Consider the following 10,148-nt stretch of genomic DNA (forward strand, 5'->3'; position numbering starts at 1 on the left):
GCTTCGCCTGATTTTCCATGCATCACCTTACAGTTAATATAATGATTAATCATATGGCAACATAATATGGTCCTAGACAGGGATAAGAATTTGTTGAGTCGTGTGATTAAGTTCTTGCATATTTCCATAGATCAAGCATCTCTCTTCCCCATATTAAAAGTAAGGAATGATATTGTTCGAAGGAAGAATCAACTAATTTCAAATTGATAGATACAGTGGGGGTGTTGAAGGTATAGTTACTGATCGTTTAAGCATTGAAAGAGAAAAAGGTAGTCAAATCATAAAGCAAAACAGATATATACATAAGATTACTCATCTGGCTTGGAGCATTTACGAATATAGCCAACCATACATGGGCTCAATTATATAGATGCATGCTCTTGCATGTAGCATTCAGAGCAAAAGAAGCTATCCAGTACAACAAAGGTCAATGTGGATAATTAACTAAACCATAACAAGAATCTTTGTTACCCTCCAAGGTTCCAAAAGCTAAACAGACAATATTACAGCTATAATATTTAATATAACACCTCAGGGAATAAAAAATAAGTTTCCTTGGTTTAATTATTATTATGGGGCATATTGTCGTTCGGCGTCAAATATCTTGCACTCCGTTATCCCATACTTTATTAACATCAGCTGAAATGTTCCCATATGAGCAATCAAAGTTTGAGGTTCTAGTTGAAATACCTTAGAAGATATTCTTTAGCAAACTTAAATGTTGTGTAATTTTGGTTATTAAAAAGTCAACCATGGGAGCAAAAACAACATGAACTGTGTTAGCTGATTATGGCATGAATTGTGCACATATGCCAGGGAGATGATCATTTCTTATATAGTGAAATTTTAAGTCAATTAAAGACTGTATTGAGTGACATTTCATGAGCCTACGAATTGACAATTTGAGAAATATAAGGATCAAAACCATTTTTGTAATGGATGTGTAATCTCTCTAAACTTCTATATTATAAAATCTGAACCATTATAGTCCAAGCCTTTTCCCGTCAACTGTCAAGTATGAAGACAACTCATCACAGAAGGACCAAAAACAAATATGATTTCCCTTGTGTGTTTACCAAAAATGGTGTGCAAGGAAGATTTTACTTTTTGCAGCATGCTGAGTAGAAGAATAGCTTCAATTTTACTTTCAACATAAGGTACTTCAAAGAAGTTTTGAGACGATTTATTACTATTTTAGATTACTATGCTGCAAATCATTAAAGCCTTGATCTTATAGGCATGTCTAAAAAGGAAAATATCGAGTATTTGGAAAATGGAATATGAACTGCTTATATGAGAATGAACAGCTGTAGAAACTTAGAGGAAAGTGGCAAATTCCTACTTCAAGCCCCAAAAGCAAGATGAATATCAAGCAACTTAATTGAGGGCATTTGCACTGAGATGTTGCCTTTGAGGGGATAATATTGTATATGTTGTGATATCGTATTAAGCAGTACACTGGTACTGGAGTTCTTGCAATATTTAAGGGAGAAAATTAAGTCTTATTGAAGAAATTTCTTTAGGAGGAGTCTCACACATATTAACCTTCAACAAGAGTTGGTTCAAATAGTTGATCACTGAGCAGAGAGTTTGAAGGCAAGTTCCTAATTTTGTCTGATCCCTGTTCATGCCTAGAATACCATAGACAAGCATCCTAAAGAGGGAGGGATACCAAATTAGCAACTTATTGATGGGGAAGAAACCTACCTAGGATATATAAGAACAAAGGTTCTCATGAAGGGGGGAAAAGGAGTGCAAGTATGTAGTAGATATTATTATGGAACAAAGTCCTCTTAAGGAGGATGACTGAAATTATCAAATTCTTCATAATTCAAGAGCTAAGAACAAATGTGAAGCATTGTCAATTGTGTACTTGATGCACGTTCACCCAAATTTGAAAATGTCAAAGAACTAAGATGGCATTCTATATCCTACTGGTATGGAGCATATACAAGCAGTAAACCAACTTGAGGTTTGCTCTGAAAAACCTATTAGTGAAGTATTAAGCAGACAGTTTCCTTGTCAATCAACATTACTCTTCTCAATGTGATCCTTGGGTACCCTTGTCAATGTAATCCAACAACAAGGCATGCATCTAAAAGACTAAAACAACATTGCAACAAACTAGCATATATGTGACTTAGTTTTCTTTCATCACGCAAGAGCATAGAAAGATTCAAACACATTGACAATGTACGCGTGTTATAGAATGCTGTGGAAATCTTGATCCATGACAAAGAATCGATAATTAAAATACAATGAATCAAGGTGAAATAACTATTGAGTAAACAAATCAACACGGAATCCCATGATCAACATTGCTCAGTTGGAAATAATTCCAGAAAAGAAACTACAAGTGCTTGTTTCAACATATGGTAGTCATAGTTGATGAGAAAATGAAGTGCTATTTATTAACAATTTGAATAGATAGTTACAGCAGATATTCGAATAAAACTTATTTGGCACAGAAGGGAAATCACAACGCATCTTTTCATGTTGCAGATTAAAACTTTAAATAAGCATATAATCATCAATCATTCTTCTTAAGAAACAGTTATCAGATTAAACCACACTCATCATACACATGCAAAACGTGTTTCAGGAAAGAAAATTGGTTCGAAGAATACTGGCGCTCTATCAGCACAAAAATCCTATAACACCTATTTTACTGCTTTTTAGTGAAACAAACTAAGGGAAAGTAAGATCAAAAGGTCACTCTTTTCCAGTAAAGTCAACCAATTTTTGACTAAAATAAGAGTCTAAGAAGCAATCCAATGAAATATAGTTCCCTTGTTTATTCCCGTTGACTAAACCACCAATTTCCTTCTATCCTCAGGCACCTCCACAGTTTGACCTCACTCGCAATAAGAAAAGAAAGCTAATATAGCAAGAACACACTAAATTAATTACCAATTCAAAGTTTCAATCAAGAAAACCTGTTTTGCGCCAGACCGCATTCCTCACTCTCCTCAAATCTCTCCCTTTCAGCGTCCTCCCGACCCCTTCGAGCACCGAGAAGGTCGTCAACGGCTCCCCTCTCCCCTGCGATCCACGATCTCATGCGGCGGCAGCATCATCTCGTCCTCGTCGTCGTCGTCACACCCCCCTCTTCTCTCTCCACCGAGTGCCGTCCCTTATACCTCGCGGGGACCACGCGGCACATTCACTGGCGCTGATTGATACTGATGGTGCCCTAATTTCCCGCCATACTCCACCGGCTTCGGCTTCGGGATCACCGGAATCATCCTCGCTGACGAAGACGGTGACGTCGATGCCGATGATGACGCCGACGAGATCGAAGGCTTCCGCTGGAGGAACTTAGGGTTAGGGCTTCTGGCCTTGGAATCCTCCGGCAAAGCGGCGAGGATGCCGAAGTTGCGCTCCCGATGGAACGGCGAGAGCGGCGATCTGCTCGTGCTGGAGTTAGGGTTAGGGTTTAGAGGGGAATGGTGGAGGATCGAGGTGCTAGGGCTAGGGCTAGGGTTAGGGTTAGGGTTTGGATCTGTGTCGGTTGAGAAGATGTCGTGCTCGTCGAGCTCGAAGCCGGCGCCGCCGCCGGAGAAGGCGGCGGAGGGAGGGGAGGGTCGTGCTCGTCGAGCTCGAAGCCGGCGCCGCCGCCGGAGAAGGCGGCGGAGGGAGGGGAGGAGGAGAGGAGACCGAGGAATCGATCGGAGCCTGGAGATTTCTGAGGGCGGAACGAATCCATAAGAAACCGACACGTGCCGGTCACCGGTATCCCTACGTTTCTGGTTCCGTCACCGGAAGGAGAAAACAAAACGGTTCGTTTCGGGTGAAAACACGGTACCGGGCGAGTGAGTGGAGGATTTAAATAAAAAAGAAGGGTTTTTTACGTATTAGCTCCTCATATCTTTACTATTTCGGAACCACTACCCAAATTTCATCGTATTGCTATAGAATACACCAATCGTTACGATTTATTGCAAACTAATCCCTCACAAATCAACAGGTGGACTCAACAGAAAATCTCTTGAGTTGAGGGACTAATGTCGAAACATTACAGATTTAAGGAATCCAAATCATTATTGGAGGAGTGCCGAGAGGATGACGAAAGCGACTCTTATGAGGGCACCCTAACTCAACGGCACACGAATATTAAGCCAATCAGTAGTGGGACCCAATTTAGGTGGTGGAGTCATGGGTCCTGACGGTGGGGACCCCCAGGAGCTGCCTCGTTGTTTGTGCTGATAATAATGCGTGTGGAGAACGCTCATCTCTAAAACTGGGCGCTTTTCATAACTGCGAGAAGTGATTGCATGCAAGTGGTGGGCCCAACGCACGTCCATGTTGTGGGTCCCTTTATCGAATTAAAATATTCGTATAGAACACCTCCATTTGGAAAATAATTTAAGGACCCAAAATAACCTTTCACACGGTTAATATTAGCGTCGATTCGAAAGGTAAAATATAAAATGGTAGTTATCCACTTATACATCTTACTTGTAGCATTTAAATACCCTCATGTTACAAAGCATAATAAAAAAAATATCTTTAATTAATAAAATTATGCAAGTTGTTATCTTTATTTTAACTAGCCGTCAGAATATTCTATAAAATATTTTTACATATTGCCATGTCACCCAATTAAAAGCTTTTTACACTTATTCATTTTAATATTTACTACTTCACTATATGGAGGGGTTATTTCTAGAGGAGGGGTAATATTGTCTATTCGGATATTTTTTATCATAGTTAGTCAAATTCAAACGGCTACTAACAGTCAGGGTGTTTGTTTTCTATATCTTGTTACTTGAGTTTTTTAAGTGCTACAACAGTGAAACTATAGGGTATATAATTGTCATTTAGCGGCAAATATGTAGGCCAGGTGTTTGCGAATTTGAGGTGTCTCCAAACCAAGGCTGAGCATGGTTCGGTCTAAACCGAAAAAACCGACCGAACCGACCCGAACCGACCCGAAAAAATCGGTTTTATGAGTAGGGCGGTTCGGGTCGGTTTGAAAACTTTTCAACCCGAACCGACCGAATATAGTGTAATACTACTCATTCTAATCTCAAACCCTACCCGACCCATCCCCAAAGAGTCAAACACTCAAACCCTAAACTTATTTTCTGAATCATTATAGGCTGAAAACAATATCATTATATCAGTGTTTAATGTTTCATAATCTCCTACTTTGTTGTTGATATCTTTTTTTCTTTAATATAGTTTGTTATTTGATAAGAAGTTTGATGAAGTTAGAACCGAACAAACCGAACCGAACCGCACCGAACCGACTTGCAACAGTTCGGTTCGGTTTTGAATTATAGGCGGTTCGGTTCGGTTGTTTAAATTTTGGTAAAAACCGAACCGAACCGACCGTTGCACACCCCTACTCCAAACCCTATATCATAGGCATTCATTTATCATATAATTATATACTTGGTAAAGAGCTATTAAACATTACTTTGAAGTTTGTATTTCTCTCTCGTGTATCCATTCTCATTCTGACTCTCGTCCAAATAGTTTCAAAGGAATCTATTTGAACTATCCAATAAATTTTTTATATGAACAATAGAAATTTGACACGTGCAGATGCATACGATAGCGAAAAACTATTTTACATTTTTAAATATAAAAAATATGTTATATATATTGAATGTGTGAATTTATAGCGGATGTAAAGAGGGTGAGAATTACATGACTTTCTATAAGAAATCGTTCTTTTACCATTATAATTTGATCTTGATGTTTTTATTAATATTAATTTTCCTCGTATATTAATTAACATAATAATAGTATAGATATATGTATATAAACTTAGACACTTTTATTTAGGTATATCTACATTTACAAAAAAAATAATCACTTTCTCTATGTATCATTTATAAAATAAAGTATAATGAATACATGGGCTTCAATGTTATTTTCAAGACATTAAATAATCTAGAATGTTCTTAAAGAAAAGAAAAGTAAGAGAAGAAAAAAGAAAGAGATTTGTTTATAAAATTACCTTTTTGTCTCTTAAATTGCAATAAAAATGAGGACATGTCCACCACTCATCTAAATTTTAGACTACCCTCACTTAATTTTTTATGTAATAGTATGGTATAGATTTACTAATTTCAAAATTATCGGCGCATCTCCAAGAAAAAGCAGATTTCCAGTTGTTATATATTGAGAATTTGGATCTTCTTTGCTTCAAAATAGTTGTGGTGAGTCTGGTACTTCTAAATATAAACTTCGGTTTGTTTAATGGACAATTGTAATTTATTCTTAATATAGCACTCACTACACTCCCATGAATTGCACTTATTTTTTGATTTGCACACAAATCACAATCATTAGCTACATGAAGCAACTATTAGGGTTAGGGATAGTGGTCTCTCTACTATTTTTTGTAGTAGAAAATGTTTGAGTTAACACATCAAGGTAGTAAGAAAGCATTGGAATCCACCAATGGTTATTCTTTGAATTAACAAAGAACAATTTTTTAATCCACGTAGAATTTCAAATCCAAGAATAAATTATTAAAAAGAAATTCATTAATAAAAAAGTTATGCCTCTAGGGTTTATAATCTTATATTTAAATAGAAAAATAAACTAGACTACGACTATGATTCTAATTATACCAAAAATAGAAATAATAAAAAATATCTTTAAAAGACTTTTTATGGTTGAGAAAACAAATCAGTCAATATTAGAATCAAATGGGAGTTGTTTCTTAATCAATACAAATTCCTAAAACATTACCAATCTATACCACTTATAAAAGAGAATATAAGTGTCAAAACTTTTGATTTCCCAAAATATCCTTCAAAATTCACTCAAATTACTTATAAAAGAGAATATAAGTGTCAAAACTTTTGATTTCCCAAAATATCCTTCAAAATTCACTCAAATCACCATATTGCACTCAAATTTTTGATTTCCCAAAATATCCTTCAAAATTCACTCAAATCACCATATTGCACTCAAATTAATATGCAACCTAATTTAATTAATTAAATCATCAAATGTAATAATTACACAAAACCACACTCCCTTCAAATCAATTATGTAACATCTTGTAAACTTTACTATGTGCACTAAAATATAGAGGGTAATGTATTAAACCAAATTGTTTGCTCTGAATTCCAAAGATTGAGTTATGACTTTCTCTCTCAATTAAAATTAGCTAATTAGAGTTAATTAATTTTAAAGGTGGAGACATGTTGTTTACACTTTCTCAATTAAAATCTATTAAAATGGAGAGTGCTTGGAATTCCAAAGGTGAAGTTGCATCTTTCTCTCTCAATTAAAATTAGTTTGATCATGGTGAGTGCTTGGGATCACATGTGACTATCACAATGTTTGTTAATGTGTTAAACCAAATTGCTTGCTCTGAATTTCAAAGATTGATATATGGCTTTCTCTCTCAATTAAAATCAGCTAATTAAATTATGGAGAGTTAATTAATTTTAAAGGTGGAGACTGGCGTTTGCGCTTTCTCAATTAAAATCTATTAAAATGGAGAGTGCTTGGAATTCCAAAGGCGGAGTTGCATCTTTCACTCTCAATTAAAATCAATTTGATCATTGTGAGTGCTTGGGATTACAGGTGACTCTCACAATGTTTGTTTAGCTCGATTTTGAGCAACGGCAGCTGAGCCATTTTCCAACATCCGTTTGGGCCACTTGCTACTGAAGCTCGAGCCACTCGAATGTAATCACTTGCAATCTCTCATTCTTCACAATTTTCTCATCTCTCATAATCAACAGATATCAAATCTCGCATAAAAACTTACAACTTTACCTTTGAATTTATCCTAGGTTTCAAATTTGCAACCAGAATCACAAGATCAGTTGTCGGTGAGCCTACAAAAGATAATGCAGAAGCTAGCGAATGGTCACAATTGAACAGAAGGGTGTGTACCTTTATAACCAGGTTAAAATTAGACCTTATAAAAAAACAATTTGGGTTGATTGTTAGAAAAAAATATTTTTTTATTTTTTAATTAATTACAGATAGCCAACAACCTCAACATCATAGTATACGAAAGCCAATAAGGAGCCCTGCAAGATCAAGAACTTGTTAGAATTGTGAATTTGGAATTGAGAACCAAAACAAAGGTATGTTTTATTATATAAACTGAATTTTTTGATTTGATTGATCCATAATGTTGTTTGATGTTTAAGAAAAGCTCTCTCAGTTACAAATAGTGTAACAACCGTGAATTTTGATACGTATTTAAATAAATTTTTCTAGTATTTAAAATAATATATTAATTTTATTAATACTTTCTTAATTTCTGGAAATTTTTCTGAAGTTTTCAAATAAGAAATAATAAAATATATAGTCTTGTATTTTTTAATTCGCTAAAAATATAATTTCGGTTTAGTGATTTTTATATATAAATCATTTGGTGATTAATATTATTTATCGTTAGTATTATTATGTATAACTAGAACTTGGTATAGTACATTTAGTAATATAATATAATAAAAAGATATTTTATTGATTATTAATTATTAATATAATTCAGATATTATATGAAATCTTCGAATTTATTTTTCCCCCTCTTATTTTTCCTCTAAATTTGAATTTATGAATTTCTTCCAATTTCTCCCCAATCAAATCCACTAATCACTCCCATCTTTTTTGAACTTTCCTTCTAAAACCAACCCCCAATCAAAGCTCATGTCTCTCTCTCTCTCTCTCCTGCTAATAATAGCAGCGCTTAAAGAAAATCTAAAACGCCTACCCCTATAAACACACAGTTCTCACCACCCCTCTTTTTCTCGTTTTCAGCGTCGCAACTCTCCTCACCTCTCTCTTCTCATCTCCAGCCAAACCCCACACGACCTCCTCCTCCACCTCGAAACCGAGCCCCCACGACCGCCGCGTTCGTCCTCGTCTCCGACCAACCTCCGTCGAAACCCGCTGCAGCAGCCCCTCACCGCGCCGTCTGCACCCTGACCGCCACCGCACGACCGCCGCCTCTCCCCGCGGCCAACCCGCCTCCGCTCCGAACCCACCGCAAGCCCCGCCTGCTTCCCTCCTCCGTCCTCCGTCGAACCACGCCACAACCACCTCCAGCCTCCCTCCGACGACAAGCACGTCGCCGTCCACCCCCGCCTTCATCCCTCAGCCGCACCATCCTCCAGCAAACCCATCAACCCCAAGCTGTCGACCTCCCCCTTCACTGCCAGATCCGCACCGAGCCCACACCCTCCTCCAGTCCCCGACAGCGCCGCCCTGAGCCGCCTCCGGCCACCACAGCGGCCTCCCACGTCCAGCAACTCCGCCCGTCAGCCTCAGACCCGCGCCTGAACCAGCTCCGACCGTCGCCAAACAGCCACCAACGCCTCTCCTTTGTCGCACGCCACCTGTTCGATGATATGCCGACGTAGTCCAGACCCACCACAAACGTCGCTTGAGATCCGTTGTACCGCGTCCGCATCGGTGCTGTCGCCTCGTCGTCAGACCCCACGGTCTCGCAGGCAAGATCCCGATCCTTATGTAGTTTCGTTCCAATTTTTATATTCGTCGTAGATTATTTATGTGCAAGTTTATGATATGTCTATTTTTATTCTGGGTTGTCTTTATATTCTTGCTATGTGTGATCGGGGACCTGTGACTTCGTATTGTATTTGTTTCTAGACACTTAGCGTATTGGATTGAGAAGAAAAGAAGAAAAGAAATAAAAAATAGAGTATATTTCTTCTCAATCTAATACGTCGCGGGCTTGTTCACGTTCCGATTCCCGTGTATTTTGGGAAGCGGGGCGTGACAGGTTTTTTTGGTGGCCCATGCAGGTCACGGTCCCGAATTCCTACTAGTAAGAATATAATGGACAATTTAGATACATATCATATTTCATCCGTGAGACTATTCTTGAGCCTTATCCTATTTTCTTGATAGATTTCGTTTCGTCCCTATGTTATCACTCTTTGACTCCGAAACTTTCCACTATTTCTTGTCTCGCAACTTCCACCTGTTTCTTGTTTCTTGTCTCGCCGATTTGCGAGTAAACGCTCTCGTTCCATACCTCTGTCCTTGGGTTTAATTCCGAGGACGGAATTTGTTTTAAGGGGGGTAGAATGTAAGGACCATGAATTTTGATACAAGTTAAAATAATTTTCTGGTAATTTAGAATATTTAATTATGATTTTTAAAAGAGTATTTGTATTTTTCTCGATTTTCTACAATTT

The 10,148-nt window shown here is 37.5% G+C and overlaps 1 protein-coding gene across 1 annotated transcript; it reads right to left on the reverse strand.

Moving 5' to 3' along the window:
- Positions 2,517–3,795, reverse strand: LOC109826871 (early nodulin-20-like). The gene is made up of 3 exons (XM_020393887.1): positions 3,646–3,795; positions 3,141–3,583; positions 2,517–3,054 (listed from the first exon to the last, which is right to left on the reverse strand). The coding sequence occupies exons 1-3, from the start codon at positions 3,704–3,706 to the stop codon at positions 2,923–2,925; spliced, it is 636 nt and encodes a 211-aa protein (XP_020249476.1). The 5' UTR covers positions 3,707–3,795; the 3' UTR covers positions 2,517–2,922.

The sequence above is a fragment of the Asparagus officinalis genome, chromosome 10 (genome assembly GCF_001876935.1).
Source record: "Asparagus officinalis chromosome 10, Aspof.V1, whole genome shotgun sequence".
Taxonomy (NCBI): domain Eukaryota; kingdom Viridiplantae; phylum Streptophyta; class Magnoliopsida; order Asparagales; family Asparagaceae; genus Asparagus; species Asparagus officinalis.

What these genes read in the sequence shown, in the direction of transcription:
- LOC109826871 (XM_020393887.1), bottom strand. Translation starts at nt 3,706, where the DNA reads ATGGATTCGTTCCGCCCTCAGAAATCTCCAGGCTCCGATCGATTCCTC. An exon ending in ATTCCTCGGTCTCCTCTCCT is followed by an intron (nt 3,584 to 3,645) that starts CCTCCCCTCCCT and finishes GACGAGCACGAC; the next exon opens with CCTCCCCTCCCTCCGCCGCC. An exon ending in TGCCGCGTGGTCCCCGCGAG is followed by an intron (nt 3,055 to 3,140) that starts GTATAAGGGACG and finishes GCCGCATGAGAT; the next exon opens with CGTGGATCGCAGGGGAGAGG.